Raw genomic sequence first — 23,538 nt, forward strand, 5'->3', positions numbered from 1 at the left:
TTAAAATTTGCGATGCTTACTTTTCTAAGCATGTTTTTTCAGCAAGCTTTATGTAGACACATGTTTTATGAGTATTAATTTTTATTATTATTCATTTAAAATATTCAAGCAAAGCTCGTTCTAAGTAACCAAAAATTTGATTAACCGAATAATTGATTAACTGAGCAATCGAGTAGTTAACTTACTCGAATAAACGTGCAGCCCTACTAATTATTATTTATTATATTGGCTCTTTATAATAACGAACGAAAACCTTATTGGCGATCCTTTTACGTTACAAAATCAGTATGTATGTATATTTGCGATAAATAATCACATTACCGTTATTCTTAAGACTTTTCGAGAGTATCTCTACTTATTAATTAGTATGCAACTATTAACGTATCGAGCGGAGGAATGTGAAATAGGAACCAGCAACCTGTAATATCTGAAAATATGAAATGAAATTAGCGAAAAAGTATAAGATGTTTAGACAGATATGTTACTGTCACTGTAGTTTCCAAGGACACGTAGAAAAACCTCATGCCAGTAAGCATGAAAGGCCGTTGGTTGAATGATATTGCGAGAGTAATAAGCTTCATGGTGCGTACATTAGCCTTAGTATTCGGTGACTTGTGAATTACCTTTTCCCAACCTGAAGCATAGTAAGTAGTACCAAGTCCATCAATCTATGCAAAAAGTAAGAAACATAATAGCAAAGAAATATTATATTTGAAACGCTTGAACCAATAATTTTGTAATTTAAAACTTTAAATACTTCATAATACTCGTACATTTAGTCTTTACAATGGAGTTTCGAAAATGGGCCGTACTCCAAAAACCTCAAAGGTGAAAGAAAATAAAATTAAGCTTACAGGGCATCTCCGAGCGTGAAACAGCAGAATGATGGAAAAAAGGTTTTTCTAATAGCGGTCGCTCCTCGGAAAGCAATGGTAAACCTTCTTGTGTATTTCTGCCATGAAAAGGCTCCTTATAAAAAAAATTTTGCCGGCGCATATTTAGTGGTTGAGAAGACTCCAGCATCTTCTATTCTGAGTAACACCGGCAAGTGAGCAGATAACCAAAATAAGCATAAAAGTTCTATTTAGAAATTTATCCTAGTTTCGTTGATAAAAGTGGCTGAAACTTGGCTCGGTTCGGACATGGCGCAGGAAATGAGGAATTTAAAATTATTTACTTATTCTAATAAAGTTAAGTATGTCTGCTATATACTTATAGTTATGTATACGATTGCATTTATACTCACTCTTGTAGATATTACAGAGCCCAAGTAGCCCAGTACAACTAGTTCCGAAACCTTGGCCAGCAACCAAAAGATATATTTGATGCTCTGAGGAACGAGTCCCATCTACAGATTAGTAAAATATTAATTATCACAGTGAAGAAAGATTCTGCAAAAGTAAGCAAAAATAAACAAGCAATAAGCTACAACGTACCTCATTAAAATTAAATGCCACCAGACAGAGCATCACCGCACTGTCTGCCATCATCACAAATAGTGGCAATGTAAACTGAGATTCTACTCTATAAGCAAACTTAATCAAATCTACATTTCGTTTGATTAATGCAATAAGTCGCTGATTAAAATGATCAGCCCTAGTTTTAGAATTCTCATGCTTCAATACTTCGTCACCTAGATTGGAAATATCTTCTTCCAGCACAAGAAATCGGCCATTCAAATTGAATATAGACATGGCAAGCATGTACGACTCTGACATGACAACGGTCAACACCAAACTACCAACATTAAGACATATTATAAGAAGTCCTGTATAAATTGGCCAGGGTCGATAATCGAATGGAATTGTCATTCTGTATGGAAGGTAGCGCTCATCAATGATAATGCCCTGTATGGGCTCAACGTAAAAGGAAAACATTGTTAACAGGTACCAAATTGAAAACATTTTCGCAGGTCTTAAATGCTTGCGAATCTTTCGGTGCATATCCTTGTCGATATTTCTAGAAATTAGTAAAACTAGTATTAATCGTAATTTCGGACGGTAAATAAGTACATTTGTTGCGAATACAAGTTTCTTTTTTAAACATGGATTATTTTGCATTGACAACTTGTTCCAACTCAACACCTTCACTGTTAGTCAGTATCAATAGTATACCCTACAAATGTTCGAATCCATAAAGGCTCCTCTGACACACGGGTGCTTTGAGAATTTGTGGAGCAGACAAATGCGCGAGAAAAAGGTTTGAGATTGAGGACTTGTAGAGTCGGATCAGAGCAAACATGCCTGGTGAGAGGTCCTGTTTTCACAAATTAAGTAGAATCTTTAAGCTTAAACAATATAGGCAAATTTTTTAAGTGAATTCTGTGCCCAGAAATTAATGCTGAGTTCATAAAAGAAAATATCGAATGGGGTGAGTCGAAGTAGTCTGGGGCTGCTTGGCCGAGAAAGCGTCACTCAATCTAAGAACACCTATTTAACAATATCAACTATTTAACAATATATTTACCAGTCAGATAAGAATCTTGCAGAAAGGTTTCGGATTATTGTCTGACAAAAATTAATTAACATCACCAATGAAGGCATATGATTGACTTACAATATGACAAATATCTTACAATATTACAAAATTACTGAATTTTAAAAAAGAAAAATCCAGTCAAATGTTTTATGGGGTGAGCGGAATATCTTATTCTTCTATCTAAGCAATCGATATTTGCTTTCTAAATTCGACCTATCAAGGTCGGGTCATAGGAATGGAAACAAATACTCCAGCTTTCGGAGTATTCGTTTGTGTGCCTACTAAGCCTACTAAGGGTGATAAAGTTCTTGGTGTTTCTAATTTTACGAGAATGAAATAACTCTTGCTATTTATAAAGCCTTATCAAAATCGGTTCGGAGACTAGAGCAATAACTGAGAATAAGAGAGAAAGACTAACTTGTTAATTGAGCTGAAAACAAACGTCTAGCAAAAAATAGGAAATCGAGATGCTCGGTCTATTGGTAGCATTATTTGGATGAACTTTGAAGAGTTCGAGAAGTGGCCTGGCGTTTTGGTATTTCTTAATGAAATTAAGATGCTACAACTGGTGCGCTACTCAACCAAAAGAGAGTAAAATATCAGTGTTATGAGAGAAAACCAGAAGGTGAATATCGTCGAAATTACTCTTTAAAAAAATAGGCGCATTAACCGCCTAAGCGATTTTCGCTGAGTTCACCAAAGCGGGGCAGTAGTTTTTTTTTACATGCTAATTAGAAATGTAAAATGAAACCAATTCCTTCTCCACTTGGCCCTTGAAAACGTGGTGGAGGTCTTTCTGTTTCTCTGCTACCGCCTTCGGGCATTCGTATCGAAGACTTTTAGAGTCGGAGCGTTTACGTTCATACGTACGACATGACTCGGCCACTTGGTTACGACGCAAGCGGCTCCGCTGGTTCTTCTTTATGAGGTTTGCACTTCGACTTCATGGACTTTTATGCGCTGCTGTTTAGAATCTTAATTCCCTGTGCATGTTTGCGTATATCTCATACTCATCATAGTTCATCGTACCATCGCCTTCGCTAACGGACACAGGTCCATTTATCCTCCGCATAACATTTCTCCCGAATACTCCAAGATCCTTCTCATCAGGTGCTGTAAGGCAAGGACATGATGAGAGTCTTACAAACCTTAATTTTTTCCCCCCGAGAACGGACTTTACTAATTAACGAACTCTAATAATTAATACTATTTACATAATCAAATTAGCTCTTATTGCCGAAAGAGATTTTCCGCTGGGTTTCAAGATTGAGTTTGTTATCGTTGTTAATGCGAAGGTGTTGTTGATAGACGTTGTCGTCAACATTTCCAAATTTATAATTGTCAAAATGAAGTTGCTGAAGAGCGAATGTGTTGACTTTTTGAAACTCTTTTTGATAAAATTCTGTATTACCAAAACTGTGCTTTGCACTTCTCACTTTTCGTATTGTTTTCGGAATTTTTATTATATTAATTCACTACATAGTACTAAAAAAAAACTTTAGGTTAAATATGAATTTCGGACCGCTCATTGCATTGATAATGGCCATGCTTGCTTCTTTAGAAAATCTTGTTTTTTATCCTTATTTCCTTTTGAAAAGAAACTTGTATTCACCCCATTCTTTATATGTAGTCCACTCACTCATCGAAGTAAACTTTTGAATACAATTCTTTGAGAAATTCCTGGAAGTTATCCTTTTTTAATGCCAGCCAACCTATCCTAATAATACACTCTAATGTAAGCAAAAGGTTGAGCATGACTTGGATCATTATGACAATGTCATCTTTTTGCAACACGACCTCATAGAATTGGCCACAAAATGCCCCACAAAGCAGCAGGGCACACCAAAGGAAAATTAGGCGATGCAAGCGTTTCTCCAAGTTGGTTGTGTTGTCAGTTGTGGGCCAAGTACCGAATATGAAGCTAGCCTTTATTTGCCAAGATAGTGGTGCTTCCTTTCCATTCGGTAAGAGTGGCCGATAATGCATTTTTTTTGTTCGAAAAAAGATATGCTCGTATATGCCAAAACTAAGCCACAGTTACTTCACTAAACAATCCAATGGAAACTGCAGAAAATCATGCGAAAGAACCGTATTTATTGCGGATAAAATTATGGGAGCAGATTGGGTTAAGCTAAATAAGTTGTGCTAGAGTGGGTGAAAATATTAAATTATAGTCATTTTACTAAACATATGACAAAAATCTCTGGGTATTTACTCCCAATTATGTTTCATTTAAAATTCTCTTTAAATGCGTGAGAAAACTGCAAACGTTAATTTAGATTTAGACAATATTTGGGGCGAGGTATGTCCACAGGAAAGTAAATTTGAAATGCCCAGTAGTAGTAATCTTGGATTAGTGTTCTTCTTCTTCCTTTTCTAAATAAGAAAGTGATTGGATCTGATGGTGAACGAAGTGACCCTTGTGTGTTGACTACGGGAAGTATGAGATACTATGGAATTAAATTTTCAGTTGTACGAAATTTTCAGTTATTTAAATATAAAGCAACGACTAAAGACTCAACGGCTCCGCCGGCTAGGCCAGCTCCAGCTGTTCAAGTACCAATAAGGTATACCTGGTGGTAGTGACGGTGGAAAGAGAATGTCTGATCAGCAGTGGCAAGATCAAGTGAAGAGCGGTCTCATTACGTTTATGTAAAAGATTAATTTTTTTTGACGAGAAAATATTTTTTTTTATTACCGGCTCTGAAAGTAGGAAGTAGGAAAGCCTCTGAGGAAGAGGAAGACCTCCTTTGCGTTGGAAATATCAGGTGGAGAAGGACTTGGCTTCACTTGGAGTATCCAGCTGGCGCGGGCTAGCATGAGAAAGAAACGACTGGCGCGCATTAAGAAGAAGAAGAAGAAGAAGAAGAAGTGTATTCCAGTCATAAAAGATATTCTCACAAAAACCATTGGATGCGGCATAAAACTGTATGTAGCTCTATTATATGAGACAATATCAAGATACCGCAAGTTGGAGGGAAAGCTCGGCCGATCACTTAACAAAGAATACGTCTGGTATAAATACATGCATACATGCAAGTGGACCTTTCAAACGTTAAATATAAAGAAAATTAAAGATATGAAATGTAGCAATCACCGAAATTCTCAATAAAATATTGAGGTGTTGTAACCAATGGACTACATTTGTTTTCATTGACTCTCCTGCAGTATTTCAAGTGGCAGATTTTTGTTGAAACTATATGTTTAAGACATCCCCACTATACATCCTAATATAGAAAATTCGTTATTCGATATCGGTCGTCATTGACAGTTTACGTAGCTCTACGTATCTTCTCAGAAATAAGAGGGTGTCATCGTCCGGATCAAAATCCACAAGATTTAGTGTATAGAGTTATAGAAATTGTGGTTGTCTACGAAGCCACTTAGCCAATAAATGAGACTTATCATTGAAGTGGAGTCAAGTAGCACGCACAACTTTGGACGAATGGAGCACCATTTTTTTAATCTAAATTACGATAATTGATAAATGATAACAATTTTTAAGAATTTCAGTGCGTAATGCCCAAGCTGTAGCTTTACCAAGATGGCCGCTATACACTTTAATATATTGAGCGCTCCTATTGAAAACCCCTTTATTTTGCGAACCATTCCTTGCGGCTGCAAATTATTTGCAGATAATTGGTTGTTTATACAAATCAAATAGAATAATATATAAGCAGCAACTGCTTTAAAGGCTTTGGGCAATCTAATATAATTTGAATATCGGGAAAAAATATTTGAATGTAAATAAAAGAATAAAGAAAGCACTTGTGAGGAGGTTAGTGGTCAACGACGGATATTTGCAGAATACATATATTGGGTTGGGGAATAAGTTCATAGCGCTTTTATCTTTTCTTTTATTTTACAACGATTTCTTAGCTTTTTGTCGAACTCTTTCTGCTCTACAAAACTGTGCTAATAGTATTTATTTTTGAGTTATTTAATTTTTTATTAGTTTTGAGGTTTGGAAATGCAACACCCAGGAGAAAAAAATCAACATTTTCGACACTACCCCTTCTTTCCTTTTCGTCGAGGTTAAAAAGCTGCCGAAGCAGTCCAGGACATTTACGACGTGTATGGAGAAGGTCTCATAGGCGAGTCTACAGTACGAAAATGGTTTGCAAAGTTCAAGAAGGTCGACTTTGACGTCGATGACACGTTCCGCACCGTTCTGAATTCCATCAAGAAAGTATCAAATCACTTTTGAAGAAGAACGGTCGCCAGACCAGTCGTGAACTGTCGGAAGAAATGAACTGAGCTCATAAAAGGATTCTCAATCACCTTTATTTAATGTGATTTACCGAAGAATTGGCATCCTGGGTCCCTCACAACCTCTATGAAAAATACAAAGAATATCGCCTTCGAATTGCTTCTCAGCATCTCGCCCGCCATTGAGCAACACGCGGTCATAAATAGTGCTTTTTGTACCGAATCGTCACGGGAGATGAGAAATGGTGCCGAGATACGCCAAAGCTAAGAGTAAGGCAAGAACCGCACCCAAAGAAGATCATGATATGCTTTTGGAGGAGCTGGGAGGGCAGGGTGCACTGGGAAATGCTCGAAAAGAATGCCACGGTAAACAAAGAGCTCTACATTGCCCAGCTACGGGAGACCCAGAACGGGAGGTCCTTCAGAATCTGTCGTATTCGATAACAAAGAGGTCCTTAAAAACTGGTCAACAACTTCTTTGACACCAGACCAGGCGATTTTTGACGGAAAGTCAGCCGTTGTAAACAGCAATGGCGAATGTGTAATTGATTAACTTACTGATATAATTATTGAGGTTTGTGTAAATAAAAATCTTTGGTAAAAACGCTACGAACGCCCCAACCTAATACATACTTTATGTAAGTAAATTTTTAAAGAAATAATTTTTTTAAGCATTTGTTTGTATATATAAACATAATATATACATATGTACGTGAAATAGTGCGTGACTGTACGTGAAAAACTGTGTGAATTTAAGAAAATTACCAAAGATGACCAGAGAAAAATGTATTTCCTATAGAATGATATTTCTTGAAGAATTATTAAAGTACATATGAGAGTGAGGCCGACGTGTAAATTAGCATAAACTCTAATTTGTGATATGGTAGAGCAAGCGGGGGTGTTGTTGGCACCGTACTTAAAAGTCGACAAGGCGAGAAGCAGCTATTAGGTGGTATTTGGGGAAAATAAAGATACGAGTATATGCAAAAGATTCAAAAGGACGCTGCATGACGGTATTGATAAAATACTTCGCGTATTTGTGTGCGCCATTGCAGCCGCAGTGAAGGCGCCCAACACTAGTTTTAAGGTTCATCAGTTGATGTCCCGGGGTTGCAGATTGGCTCATTAGACAGTCTGCACATTCCTTTTGCGAATAAGCATGTAGGAAAGCTGCAAAAAGGAATTTCCAGAAAAATGGGAAACCGTCAGTCAGATTTATAGTTACGAGCGCGATGTTGGTTTCCAACATAAATAACATAACATAAGAGAACGTTGTCATTAAAACTGAACTTTCAAAATAAAAATAAGAACCTAATTTTTAAATAAACCTGCAGCTATGTGTTTCTTATTATCCATGTTGAGGCTACCCAGTAGGTATCGCTGGACTACATACGTATGTAAAGTCGTATACCATCAATTTGGCATCCCACACCCAAATAATTCGACGACTGCGGACTTAGCGCATGGATGCGTAACCTTTGTGTTGAATCTCGCTTCGGGTGACAAGGTCGTATTTTTAGCGTCGTATTTGCGTGGAATGTCTCTTAAGCGCTTGATTATTGCCGTCTCTTTTTCTGTTAGCTCTTATTGATTGACTCAACTTTGTATATTTTTAATAGCATTTATCCATTAAACTAATCGCAGTTTTGACATTCCCTTCACTTTAAAGGTTTTTATATAATTTCATAGTCTTCAATACTGGTAGATATCGTACCTACATACAGGTACATACGGTCCGAAAAGCATTATTTTTCGTTTTGCTCTTTTTCAGATAAAACATGGAGGACTCCATCTTAATTCAAGAAATGAAAAGGCATGCATTTATCGGCGCTATATGTGAAAATTCCACCGATTTGGAAGTCCCTAATTTTTTTAAGTACGCCCGTTCATTCGTTCGTAAGGCTCGACGTGAATTGGAAGCATCAAAAAAACACAAGAAACATTGTGACCCTATCCGATCTAGACAATGCCTGCCACAGGTGCGAGCGATCATTGACGAGGACTCTCGAGGATTCTTGATGTTGCTGAGAGCTTTACCAGTCGAGTTGTCCATGAAGATTTCCGGTGTAAATCTTATATTACGAGCAAAAGACAATGTCTATAGGACCAAACACGAGAACAGCGAGATATTCGATCAAAATGACTAAACTTGCGGAAAAATATTTTGCCGCTACCACAGGGCCAACCGCAGAAATGACCAGAATGGCAGATAGATACAGAGGTTCCCGTTGTCATTCATACGAAGTTTCCAGCTACGGTTATGGTTTAAGGTGTTGTGATTAACATTCCTATGCCACCACAGTTCTTTCCTCAAGGATTTCGAGGTTCTAGAGACAGTAATGAATCCCTGAATTAATAGTGTCCACAATGCATCTTTCAACAAAACTCTGTATCTTCATACAAATCGATGGCGACACTTGATTGGCTATACATATTAGGTCGGGTCGATTTGTGGGGAGGCAAAAAAATCGCCCATTGCTCTGTGAAAATCATATTCTAGGGATCAAAATAAGAAACTTTGCCGAAGGAACCATACCTCTAAAACGAATTCTGATGTTCAGCAATTTGTAAACAACCTCCTTGTTTCGCGTTCGGAAACGAGTGCATGCCCGAATCAAATGCTCCTTACTCATATTGACAGTAACGCTATTACTTGAGACCACTATTAGAAGAAATACTGTTATGAGAACGCTTACTAGAATTCAGGCTCAACTATGCCCCATACGTAGTAGACCGGGGGATAAAGGTCAGGGAAGTTAGGCGGTAATATATGTATTAGGGCGGGTCGATTTAAAAATCGCTCATTTCTCTGTGAAAATCGTATTCTAGGGATCAAAATAAGAAGCTTTGCCGAAGGAACCATACCTCTAAAACGAATTCTGATGTTCCCCAATTTGGGTCTAACTTCCGCCTAACTTCCCTGACCTTTATCCCCCGGTCTACTACGTATGGGGCATAGTTGAGCCTGAATTCTAGTAAGCGTTCTCATAACAGTATTTCTTCTAATAGTGGTCTCAAGTAATAGCGTTACTGTCAATATGAGTAAGGAGCATTTGATTCGGGCATGCACTCGTTTCCGAACGCGAAACAAGGAGGTTACTGCAGCTAGTGGAAATTTTATTGACTGGTTTTGTAGATATACAATAATTAAATGTTATGTAGGAAATTCATAAAGGTTCGGTCAATTTTGTTCAAAATAAAAGCTTATTAATTTTACTCTCAAGTTGTCCTCAAATACCGTACGTACAATAATGTGCTAAAAAGGGAATTCGGAGCTAATATTCCCGAAATTATGTTACAGTTGAGAGGATTTGGGATGGGAAACTCTACTTAAAGGAGTCCTCAGTTATTGTTTATTTCCTTTCGAGGATACATCGTTTTTATATGCAGTTAATTATTCGTTTTTGTTCCTTATTTTAATCTAAAAACACGCAATATAGTACGCAGTTCTTGAACTTCTTTTTCAGAGCAGTCGACTGTTTCTTTGAAAAACGATTTCATAGTAGAGACCGACACACTGTCTGCGTCCTTTTGGATATTAAAACTATTTATTTCGAATTATTTCTGACATATCGTCTGCAATTAGCTGGAATCGAACTAAATCAGCGTTGATTAATATATACGTAGGGGGACGTTTGTTTGTATTATGTTCTGATATTTCCACAGCATTGGCCATCGACAGCCGACCATCTGTCTGCCACTAAATGCGCGGAAACTTTTACCCCAGCTCGTAAGACAATCCCTTAGGCACCGTATTGTCCATTGGCTTACATTACGCAATCGGATCAAATTACTTTGGAAATGGATAATAAAACGCTACTAATGAAACCACTTACATGCACATATATACGTATATGCTTGTAATAACAGGAAAGTTGAAAAATTGCAGACATAACCACATACATACAAATATATATATCTACTTGCATGTGTATCGCGTTGCTTTTTCCCTGCTGCAGCTCAAAATTTAATTAGTGCAAAGTAGGAGCTTATTGTGTGTGTGTTTACTTAACTACGCGTATGTGTGCGGGTGTAAGAGCGCAGAAGGATAAAAGAGTCGAACACACAAAGGAACATGACCTCCAACACCCGGTGTACTCAAGTGGCCATCTGCATCTGCTTGTTGTTGGTGGTGTTGAAATAATGTAGCACTCAAGGTGTCCGCTTGTGACAAAGGTCTATTCGGGGTAAAGATTTCCGAGTAAAACGATATGGAAATGTGCCAAAAATTGAAATATTCAAAATTAAATGAACAATGTGAACATACATGCATAAGTACGTATGCACTGCTATATTGTATGTATGTGTGCCAATTTTTACAGTTGTTATTTGTACAGTTGTTTAGTTTCACTTAAACGGAGTGACACATGCCATGACTTCTGGGCACAGACCAAATAGAAAGCAAACCCCATAACAATAACGTTTCGTATTACCGTTGACGGGTGCAAAGGTAACTGGAAGGAAATTTCATCAGACCGTCGGTAAATAAGAGAGTACCTATGTATATAAGTGGGTTTATGTATCTAAAGAATACGCATCAATATATTTTTTTAGGAAGGCATAAGCGTGAAGAATGCTTGACTGTACGTTTTCACTTTTTAATAAAATGAAGTAAGTGAAAATCCTTTACTATCTTTTTCATTATAACTTTATTATTATGCTTTGATTATTAAATACCGAGACTATCGAAGCAAAAGATTTCATTTCTATTTCGTGTTAATTTTACTTGATATCACCTTCGATATACCACCTTGATCAAAAAGATTCTTGAACAACCACCAGGTAACGCTCTAACTCAACTGTTTTGAATTTTTTGTTAGGTGTCATATCTGTGATTAACTTTTCTAACGGCATTACTTGACATTTGGGTAAGACTCCGTCAGAAAATATGAGATTTGCAAGTGGTCTTTCGATTTCTTTGAAACTTTGGGAAATATTAGTTCTAGGTAAGATACATTCCAGCCTAAAAGGATTTTGAAAAATTTTCAAAATTGAGTCATCTACGCCATGTTGAAAATCGGGACAGTGTTTTTTTCAAAAATCAATATTTCTTGAACCGTTGGATGGATTTCAATGCAATTTACAGACAATATAGAAACAAATAAGTAGTTTAAATTAGTATTATGTTAAAAAAAAATTTCGAAATTTTGACCAAAAAAAAGTCAAAAAAAATTTTTGAATCAATTTTTAGTTGATTTGGCCAGTTTTTTAGATTTTCTGTTATACACGTAACGATTCCTTATGATTTAACCTTTATTTTGAAAAAAAAAAATTTTATGGTGTCTATAATAGTTCTCGAGATATTGCGATTTTAGTGGAAGCGCGCACGCACGGTTCGCGTACGCACGCACGGTTCGCGCTGCTTTATGTGTTCCTGTATGAAGTGACTGGAGCAGACTGCTGCAGGTCTGTGTGCGTTTTTCTACTCCCGCGCTGCATAACCGCGAACTTCACGGTGCGCGCTTCCACTAAAATCGCAATATCTCGAGAACTATTATAGACACCATAAAATTTTTTTTTTTCAAAATAAAGGTTAAATCATAAGGAATCGTTACGTGTATAACAGAAAATCTAAAAAACTGGCCAAATCAACTAAAAATTGATTCAAAAAATTTTTTTGACTTTTTTTTGGTCAAAATTTCGAAATTTTTTTTTTAACATAATACTAATTTAAACTATTTATTTGTTTCTACATTGTCTGTAAACTGCATTGAAATCCATCCAACGGTTCAAGAAATATTGATTTTTGAAAAAAACACGGTCCCGATTTTCAACATGGCGTAGATGACTCAATTTTGAAAATTTTTCAAAATCCTTTTAGGCTCGAATGTATCTTACCTAGAACTAATATTTCCCAAAGTTTCAAAGAAATCGAAAGACCACTTGCAAATCTCATATTTTCTGACGGAGTCTTACCCATTTGTAAAATTTACACCGTATTGAGTAAATCTACCTCTGCGCGTGTTTTCAATTTTAGCGTTTTAAAAATGGATTTGAGTTTGCAACAACGAGTTTGTATAACATTTTGCGCTAAAAACGGATTAAATAGTGGGAAAACCTTAGAAATATTAGGAAACTGTTTCGGTAATGTTACTCTAAAGAAAACCACCGTTTACGAGAGACATGAATGCTCCAGAAAATATTGTGGATCCGTTCAGGACATGGCAGCTAATGATTTAAGTTAGCGCCATATTTCCGCAAAATTGGTTCAGAAGGACCTGAAGCGCATGCAAAAAATTCATTCACGCATCATCAACGCATTGTTGTTTGAGACGAGATGTGGGCTTGTGAGTGCGATATGCAATACATACATCAGGCGAGTAAGTGGAGAGCTCCGAATTAACCAAGATAAAAAAACCACGTCGTTTTCAGTCAAAAAGAAAAAAATGCTCACAGTTTTTGTGGATTGCACCGGTATCGTAAGCCACGAATTTTTGTCAGAAGGTCAGATAGTTAATAGACACTATTATTTGAGCGTTATAAGGTATTTATTGGAATCTGCACCATTATAGCACACCACCGCACAGTGTCATCATTAACCGTGAATTTACACCAGGAATGAAAGGAATACCATTCAACAGCCACCGAATTTGCCTGATATGGCTCCCTGCCCTTTTTCGCTGTTTGATCTAATCAAAAAACCACTACGGGGAACTCGTTTTAACAGCTCAAAGGTAGTAATGGAAAAATCGAAACCGGCTCTGATAGCTATATCAAAAATAGAGTTCCAGGAATGATTTGAGGTCTGGATGAAGCGCTGGCATAAGTGCGTTGCAATTGATGGGGTACTTTGAGTAATTTGAATATAATATCACATTTGGCACTCGTATTTTTAATTTTCTGAATATGTACTTAGATATGTCGGGAACTTTTTGATCAAGATGGTATACTACATTTTCTATCTCTACAACGATGCAATCTTCCATTGTTCGGAGCCTACCAAATACTAGGATGATTTTAATTATGTTTTTCACACAAAATTTGATACAGGTTCTTTGATCCATCTTTTTGAATACATAAAAATAGAAGACGAGCCGAAACACGTGCAAGCAAAGCAGCTGTCAACAATTAACTGAACATTCAAAATGGCCGAACTCGTCGGCATGAGTGAGAGACATGAGTACCAACATATCGCCACAAAAAAATCGAAATTCGAATATACGTAACCTGCGAAAATTCAAAATTCGCTATACTTTTTGAATACACCTTGTATAAAAAAAATCTGCCCTTGTAGTAGTTGTAGAGTTTAATAATTTTATATTGCAATAAAAATACAATAGCTTATTGGCATTTTTATCTTGCTAGCGACGCTGTCAGCTTTTTAAGAGGCTCCAAAAGTCCTAATGCTATTCTTTTAATGGAAATTTTACATTAGAAAAGGATAGAAGTTGCATAGTACAATATATTGCATTTGGCTAGAAAGCTCTTACGCTATTGCTGCATAATTAGATTATGTTTACAGGCAATGGCAAACCTGAAATGAAAAATGAAAAAGCTCCTCATAAAAACCATTTGCCGTTCGGAGTCGCCTTAACACTGTAGGTCCCTCCATATGTGGAGTAAAGACACACGCCACAAATAGAAGGAGGAGCTCGGCCAAACACCTGATCGAAGTGTACGCGTTAATTATTTATTTAATTTCTTATGTTTGTCCTAAGTACCTGAATTTGTTCTGTCTCGTCGCATGACATCGCTTATTCAGTACAGCACAAAAAAAATGTCTAAGTGATGAGAGGAGTCGATTTAGTTAAATCTGAACATCCGTCCACGCGTACGATTGCTCACTTAAAAATTAATATATTTCAATAAAACTTCGTACACAAATTAATCATTGTCCCAGGTAAATTAGCATAGAAAATCGGCCAATAACCACGTGCACATCCCGTAAAACGGTAATTTTCAAAAACATAAAAAGCATGATATCACTGTGATATCTCACAGAGATTGCGTTGGCGTTATAAGAAAAAATCAACGCAGCCATGGACTTCGTTGCCGTCTGAACAACGACTGATTGGAAAGCGTAAGAATACGTATGATATGAGCGGGTACAATTCAGCTGTCGAATCCTCTATGGCGTGGTAGCCGAATTTACTCTCACAATTTTACTTCGGATGACCAAACCTTGCAAACGATCATCCTTGAACAAAAGCCATGTCTATGGTTATACCACGTATCGTAAGCATAGGCATCGATACAAATCACAAGGAAAAAAACTATCGGGTTCGCTTTATTAGACTCGACCATAATGCTAACCGAATCTATCGCAGGCTGGAAACCAAGGAATTGTCCATTAAGAAGCAAAATAAGCCAATTTTACTTTCTGTGATATATACAGGGTGGCCCATATTGCCCATTTAAAATAAAAGACGCATTAATATTTTTTTATATCGAAAATATTAAACCTTGTTATGAAAAATGGAACACATTATCATTCCAGGCGTTGCAATAGCTTATTCTGGCAACCCAGTACATTTCTCCGAGTCTCAAGTGCATTTTCTAAGCGGCCAAGTGGTAATACCGTTTCGGATGATTGTAAGATTGGCCGTGTGGCAGGTATCCTATTGGTACCAATGGTCGTATATGCCGCCATCTTCCAATTGAAGAAACAAAAAATTGAAGGGCATTGTGTGGTAACGCCCGTCATTGATTGCAACGGTGACTTCGTGCTCAGCTAAAACAACAAATTTAATGTCACTCGGCCAAAATCCCCATCAAACAGTCACTCATTGTGAATATGTCGGCTTCTCTATTGAAAATGTACGAAATACTTCCGGGTCTATTCTATGGAAATTAATTAATATGCCGAAGCATAAATGAGCTTCATGTGAAAATATCAGTTTTCGTGGAAAATACTCATCTTCAGTCGAGAGCTGGCGACTCGTCCCTTTTTTTAAATGTCCAATCATAAATTAAATTTTTGATACATCGCAGGTATTCAAACGAACAATTTCTAGATGGATCACCCTGTATCTACTTATGAATACCTACAAACTCGTGCATTCATGTGCATATGTATATAAATACATTCAAAAAATGCATATCTTATGTTCTCTGCTTTGCTGTCATATCTCTAGAGGTGCCTTGCAGCAATCAAACGATGTTTACGCTCACTAATTCTTACCTACGACAAAAACTCTGCTACTACTCACATGCAATCTTATCTGGCTGATAGCTTAACCATTGCGAATACTACCTTAGCTTTTTTATATTCTTGAAATGAATCGGCGATAACAAACAAAACACTCAATATTTTCTAGCGAGTCGTTACGCTCAAAAATATTCAGTCGTTCGAAAGAAGTCTTCGCTTGTGTACTATGTATAAGTACAGCATCGTGACAATGTCTGACGCCGATTCGGAGTCGGAATTTTTGGATAATTCAAAAAAGCCCAAATTGAGGAAAATTAAACGTAAACGGAAGAGTAAAAGTAGAAGTAAAAATAATTTTCAAGTTACTCATAGGCGTAAAAGCTACATATGGATTAGTGTCCTACTGCTGGTGGCTGTAATAGTGATTATTTACTTCGCATCAATCTACAATACCCATCAAACTCATAGACCGTATACGCCTTCAAAGAGGCAAAAAAAGTCTATTCTTATATTGAATTGGCGTGACGAAAAAGTGCCGCGTCCATGGAGCAGAAATTGCACCATCGACATAGTAAATACTAACAAACCGTCCAGAGCATTGAAGCGTCATAAAAATTATGAAGCTGTTATTATGAATTCAACCGCTGAAAATGTACTAATCGGATCCGAGTTAATTCCCTATCACATGAATTCCCAACTTCTTATATTTGCCACACAAAAACCGTTACAGTTTGAGAATCGTACATCGTTGGAACATTCCAACTTTGGAGTATACAATAAATCAATGTCATACTCACTGAAATCAGATTTTATATGGCATTCGTATAAAATAGTGAGGAAAAATGATTCGAAGATTGTTGCGCCTGCATTAAAAGCGCAGTGGGACGGGCCGCAAGAGAAATTTCGGAAAGAGCACATGATGGAATTCTTTCACGGAGACGTGAAAGAATCATCGTCTTTAGCCTTAACTGTGTTGAATAGGCCATGTCAGCCAGTGCGCAATGAGTTGGTGCGACGTATACAGGAAAATATTGATGTCCATACGTATGGCGAATGTGGAGTATATAAGTAAGTTTAAATGGGTTCATTAATAAGGACATAACATAAGATGACTTTTGCACAATCCAATGTATTGTGCGAGAATACCATTCGGTTGGTCAAGGTTCGATAGCCAGTTTAGTCATGAAACGTCAAATAATAGAAAGAAAGAAGTATTTTAAAAGGCAGTTGCTCCAATGCAAACTTCCGAATTGTTTCTGTCGAGAAAAAGCTTCTCATAAAAATATATATTTATTAGCCATTCATAAGCGGTCTAAAACTGTAGGCCTTTCCATTTGTGGTACAATATGAAGCACAGCCAAACACCCTATAAAAGATGATAGTTTCAAATGATTGAAGTTAAATATTTTATTAGTATGTGTGGAAACCCAATTCTCTATAATGTAGACTAAGAGATTTCCAATTCCTGTGCACGGTGTGAATTCTGTTGATTTTGCTCATTTTCGGCTGAAGCACTTACGCGTATTTTTGCATGGTAGGTCGAAAGGGTTTTTTATAATGAATGAAAAATGCCAATTTTATAAGAGGTACACATAATGATCCACCCTATATTGACTTTTGACAGTCCTTGGGTAAAAACACGGATCGTTCTGGTAGCGTAAAGCTTGTAGGTTTTATCTAAGCATTGAGGAACCACAATTTTGATGCGCTTACCAACTACCAATTTCGCGAAAAATATTACAGTTGCTAACTTGGTCAATACCGCTTGGGCGCCTACAGCTGTTGTAAAAAGACGCTGAATGTTGTTGATGGGTTCCGCTATATTTTTGCACTTTGGTTCACTTTTGAGATTATAATTTTCGCTCAAAAAATTTGTAATGCAATGCAAAACTGCACTATTCCGTTCGTCCAAATTACTTATTTTGAACTTTGGCAATTAATCTCATTTATTTTCTTTTTGCAGCTGTTCAGGTGAGGCTAGTTGCCGTTTCCTACCAAATCGTCGAGCCAATAGAACTTATAAATTCTACTTGGCTTTCGAAGAAGAGCTTTGCGTGGATTATGTTGGTGAAAACTTTTATAAGGCCTTGGGTGGACGAATAGTGCCAGTCGTATTTGGCGGTGCTAATTATGAACGTTTCGCTCCACCGCAATCATACATAAATGCTCGAGATTTTGCAAGTATTCGCGACTTAACAGAATACTTGGTTTACCTGGATCAACACCCCGAGGAACACGTCAAATATTTTACATGGCACGAGAAATATATAATTCAAGAATCACCTTTTGACGTGGAAGAAATTTGCAATTTTTTGCAAACTGCTGATAGCCAAAACACGTTTAACAGCAGTTTGGAACGGCCTGGGCGAATTCTAAATTGGTTGAATGAAAATAAATGTGAGCCATATGAATTGCCCCCTGCATGGCTTTCCTAAGCCAACGAATCGATGATAATTTTTATAATATCGTTAAATTGTACACATTTGTATGTTCGGACACACAAAGTACATATGTAAGCGTATATGTATAAGAGTATGATAAGCTTTACAATAACTTAATGGTAATCGCTAAGAATAAGTGAGATAAGATTAGTGAATATGACTTTTTTCTAGATATAAGTATGTGTGCATAGTTAGAGAGATATTGATAATTATATTGAAATAGAATTATTGACATCCTATGTTTGTATTCCACTGTAAGTATTCACATTTTACTTTACATATATATCTTTTTTATATATTATAGAGTTAATAATCTTATTCGCGTATTGATTAATATTTAAAATATATTATTTATTTTATTGCCGTTATTAAGCTGGTCGTCTGATTTTGGTGAAATTTCTTTTTTGTACTTATGGGGGTATATTTTTTTTTTTTGTTTTTTTTTTTTTTTTATTGAAATGTTATAAATTTTTATTTACATTCCATAAAGATTACACCTAGTATAAAACTAATAAGTAATTTTCATTTCACAATTTGAAGTAGCTTAAACAATATTGACAACTAGGTCTTGAGGTTTCTTTCAATCTTCTTTTTACAGTTGCTTCATCGCTTAGTACGGAAGCTTCTGCGTTAATGTTTTTTTAATTTTTCAGCATGCTTAACTGCACAGAGATTGGCTGTATCTGAGACGGTTTTTAAATTTAAATCCTTGTGCAGATCTTCATTACGCGCGTACCAGGGAGCTTTAACGATTCCCCTGATTACTCTATTTTGGAGGCGCTGTATAATGTCGATGTTGGTTTTTGCAGTACATCCCCATAATTGAAGACCATAGGTCCACACCGGCTTTAGTACTTGGTTGTATATGAGGAGTTTATTTTGAGTTGATAGCTCAGAGTTTCTGCCAATTAGCCATTGGAGTTTTTGCGTCTTTAGATTCAGCTCAGCAGCTTTGATTTTCACGTGCTCTTTCCACTTGAGCTTTACATCTAAAGTCATGCCTAGATACTTTGGACTATTAGCATTTGGCACAATTGCTGACAAAATATGAACTGGTTTGTAGATAATTTTTTTATTAGTAAAATCCACGTGAACTGATTTGGTTTCGTTTAGCTTTATGTTCCAATTTTCAGTCCATGTGACTACTTCGTCAATGGACTTCTGCAGTTTCTGGATGGATTCGTTTTCAGTTGATCCAACAGCTAAGATGCATGTATCGTCAGCGAATGTAGCTACTTTGCACATTTTCGGTACTGGCAGGTCTGCGGTATAGAGTAGGTACAGTACTGGGCCGAGTATGCTGCCTTGTGGTACTCCGGCCAATATTTGTTTTATTTCCGAATACGCCTGCTTTTGCTTTGCTCTAAAGTATATATGGAGAAATCAATACTGAAGCTATGGAAACTTATAACACTCATACTCCCAGTATGAACGAAAAACTACTTCTCGAATATACTAAAGAAATAATATAATCGAGGTAACGAAGGCTACAAGATGTTATAACGGCAACATAAATATATATACACATGAATGGTACTTTTATTGGGTGTTCGGCCGAGCTCCTCATCCTATTTCTAGGGTGCGTCTTGATGTTGATCCAAAAATAGAGGAACTTACAATTTTACGCCACCTCCGAAGGAGCTTTGCCATTGCCTGCCGAGGCAGATACTACCCGGGCTTTACCGAATGAAAGTCACGCATCAACTCACTCGGCTTCGGCTACTGATTTTATAATAAATACATAGGAATTGTAAATGGTTTTCGGGTGTACTCGTAGACTGCAGCATGCAAATTTGCAAGAATGGGCGGCCGCGTGACTATTGGTGCGTGACTCTTGGTGCGTGATTACCATTCGGATGTACGTAGGTTCATATCTGCGTGCATGAAATACCAAAATGATCGAAAAAGTTTTTTTCTAATAGCGGTCGCCCTTCGGCAGGCAATGGCAAACCTTCGACTGTATTTGGGCTATGAAAATGTTAATAGTAAAAAAATACTTGAGACTAGGTTTATTTATTTTTGTTGGTCTTTATATTGGACTTCACCTTGTTTATATACTGACTGGAAGTATCATGATATTAAATGGATAGCTGGTTTGATAGAGAGATAGATATATTCTATGTATATAACTAAAAATAACTTCCTAAATCGCTTAGGAGTTATCACATCAATCAAGAAGAAGAAGAAGAGGGGAAAAATGATTCTCAAAAGTGGGCCATACCATCAGAAAGTGCGTACATATTTCAATGGCCATAAGTGTATACGCAAATCACCACTCTATCAGCCAGCGGGTATTTATGGATACATAGTCTCCTACCCAACTACACTTGCATATGCACATACAATTAAAATAGCCGAGTGCGTAACTGAGCATAAATTAATTTCATATTTAAAGTTAATTAAAGCTGAGTGAACATTGAGCTATTAAAAGGCATTTGGTAATTCATTTTATTTATTGCCAATATAAAGTCAGTTGGCTACATAAATGCCACGAAGTGCCAAATGGCAGGAATATTGAAACATATAGGATAACATAAAGCGTGAAATAAATGTAGAATGGGGGCTACCGTCGCAATAGTAGCTGCAGTTAAGGCGAGGATGCCGCGTATGTAGACTATATATGAGTACAAATCCTTATGCAGTGCATGCAGTTCACACAAACGCCCCCATATTTTGGTACGAAAAGTAGGCGTTCCACTAGACTATGTGCGTTCGTAGCTATGTGTGTGTATGTATGCACGAAGGCAGATAACATCTCACGAAATCTCACGTCAATGTAACTGCGTCAGAAATGAAAACACCAAAGCTAAAATTTGCCATTAAACGCATAGAAAGAACTTTGAGAGATTTACCAAATCCTCTCAAAGAAATAAAATAAATAAACTGATGAGGTGCATAAAATAAAATATAATTAAATTTTTTTAAAATCTAATCTAATAAATTTTCCTTGCAAATTTTGACGTCTCAAGCTCGTATTGCAAATTTTCAGGCATATAAAAGTTGTGCATAATTTTGAGAGCATCATAGAATGTTGTTGTGGCACAGATCTAGTATCAACTGACCGAGAATTTGACGGCGCGTCGAAGCTCTTATGACTCTGAATAGGTTTATACTATATAACGAAAGTGATAGAATTTCCCACGTCAAGCTTTTGGAGCTGGGCTCTTTCCTAGTCGCCGACTCTTGTTATTTCAAGTATATAGCCTGATGATTTGCATTTAATCCCAGCAAAACCTCCTTGGCAGTTAACCCGAGCTTTGCGGTCTTTTGAGCTGTTTGGGTTATTTAGGCCATTTCGGTGGTTGTTCTGGTATATGTATAATCCAATCTTCATTTCCGGCCTTAGTCCGCTTCCGAAATGCGACTTTATTAAGTTTCAGCAAAGAATCTCAGCCGTCAATTCTGTCTGAAAGGTTCTTTTGAATCAATTCATATAACCTTGTTTCAAACGGAATACTAGCTAATCTTCAGTTACGGAAAATATAATGAATGCTCACATGCCGATTCGATTCGATTCAAGATTTTGTCAATATTTTTAACGATGTATGCCTCGTCATATACACACACATATACATATGTATATGTTTAACTCGGGCATACATCCATAGGCTGAGCACCTCATCCAATTTCTGATGTTCGTCTTGATGTTGTTCGCAAATGAATGGACCAACAGTTTTATGGCGTCCCTAAATGACAGACGACTTTTATGAGAAATTTTGTATGGCACAAATACACTCAAAATCTTGCTTCTACTGCTGAGTGGCGACCGTTATTAGAAAAACACTTTTTCATTCATTTTGGTGTTTCCGGATCCGAAGACGCGGCTCTACGTCTATGCTACCAAAACAAAAAATATGAAAAATCCGCGTTTCCGATACTGCATTGAGCCCACAAAAAAGCACACTTTATTTTAGCCACTTGCTGTGACTTTTCACTTTGGTTTTAGTCATACTGAATAATGTATAACATTTTTTTATTTGTCACTTTCTTTTGGCTTCACCCAAAACTGTTTAAAAGCTTGCTTGAGCGTGACTTTTAAATCGCCGTAACGTAAGACCCCATGCAATTTAGAGATGCTGAAGACAACTAGCGGAAAATGTTGAAAGCTTGTGAGCATTGACGGTGATTTCCGCATATTTATGTATCTTAAAAAACAATTTTTCTGGATTCTTTCAGCAAACGACCGATACTGTCAACTGCCAGAGTTTATAACTCTTCTGTGATAGCCCCCTGAAGCCATAACGAGGGGTGTCTGCACGTGCACACCAACAGTAAATCCGGGCTATGAAAACTATTTTTTAAAGGTAAAATATAATTAGAATATCTCCGCAACTCGATTGCATAGAACTGGAGAAGCTTCTTGATCGCAACTCTAGGCAATTAACTATGACTGCATTTTTCGAAATTGGGAAATGGGATAGATTTTCTAATTTGTGCATTTTTCATAGTATATTAATGTTTACTTTTACTTCCCTTTGCTCTGGGGAACTATTGACACTCTTCGGTAGAAATACATGTGTACCTACTAAATTACTTCAATATTTACAAATGTGTCGGTGATTTTGTTATTTTACGCTGCATGCTACAAGCGCCATTTAATCCTTGTAAGCGCTTACGCATCTTCACTCTGGCAATGTTGCCATATGTCGAAAAGGTCCTGGCAGTAGCAACGGTTGCTAGCGCCAATGACAATAATACTACCGCCTAGTACAAACAATAAGTCGTCTGTCCATGGACATGAACACGGGAACACGGTGTTTCTATGTCAACAATAAAGCAGAAGTCATTTGTGTCGTGATGTGCCACCATGAGTGGTGTCGCAGAGGGCGAGCACACAAAAAGAATGCGCCATCAAGTATTTATACAGCTATGCTCATATAAATATGAAAATGTTGGTTTTTAAAGGTTGATGTCTTTAGTTGATTCGAGGTTAAGGCGAGGATAAGGGGCAGACCAGTAACTTTGTGCTAGTGAACGTAATCTAAGAATTTTCAACTCAATATGAAATGGATTTCTGCTAGAATTTATTGAGTGCTGCGGCTCATTAAAGGCGTCAGCAGATTTTTTTAAGAACTATTATATAAGATGATCAGTGCCTGGTAGTAAGAGCAGCTATCACCGCAATAATCTCACTGATGCTTCACATGAAAATGAACTTGGTTCTTACGATGGGCGTTGTAAAATCTCCACACGAACCGTCAACACTCTAGCATTCTTAAGCGAAAATTGAAATTTAACCGTGAATAGACATTTAGAGAACTTTTGACACTTCTGATGTAGTACAAGTTATGAATAATAAAGTATTAAGCCATTTCCTGTTTG

General features: G+C 36.9%; 1 protein-coding gene and 1 pseudogene across 1 annotated transcript; one reads left to right on the forward strand and one right to left on the reverse strand.

Moving 5' to 3' along the window:
• Positions 1-318: 318 nt before the first annotated feature.
• On the reverse strand, positions 319-4,464 carry LOC129243076 (odorant receptor 74a-like). The gene is made up of 5 exons (XM_054880175.1): positions 4,118-4,464; positions 1,437-1,959; positions 1,247-1,348; positions 486-668; positions 319-427 (listed from the first exon to the last, which is right to left on the reverse strand). Exons 1-5 carry the CDS (start codon positions 4,462-4,464, stop codon positions 377-379), a joined length of 1,206 nt encoding a protein of 401 aa, XP_054736150.1. The 3' UTR covers positions 319-376.
• An 11,561-nt stretch (positions 4,465-16,025) lies between these two features.
• LOC129242084 (alpha-(1,3)-fucosyltransferase 10-like) lies at positions 16,026-18,291 on the forward strand (annotated as a pseudogene).
• The last annotated feature ends 5,247 nt before the right edge of the window (positions 18,292-23,538 follow it).

This window comes from Anastrepha obliqua, chromosome 3 (assembly GCF_027943255.1).
Source record: "Anastrepha obliqua isolate idAnaObli1 chromosome 3, idAnaObli1_1.0, whole genome shotgun sequence".
Taxonomy (NCBI): domain Eukaryota; kingdom Metazoa; phylum Arthropoda; class Insecta; order Diptera; family Tephritidae; genus Anastrepha; species Anastrepha obliqua.

Excerpts from the sequence above, each read along its gene's own strand:
- LOC129243076 (XM_054880175.1), bottom strand. The coding sequence starts at position 4,464 with ATGCATTATCGGCCACTCTTACCGAATGGAAAGGAAGCACCACTATCT. Across the intron at positions 1,960-4,117 it reads TCAAAAGTTTACTTCGATGA|AAATATCGACAAGGATATGC; the intron begins GTGAGTGGACTA and ends ACTAATTTCTAG. Across the intron at positions 428-485 it reads CCTTGGAAACTACAGTGACA|ATATTACAGGTTGCTGGTTC; the intron begins GTAACATATCTG and ends TCATATTTTCAG.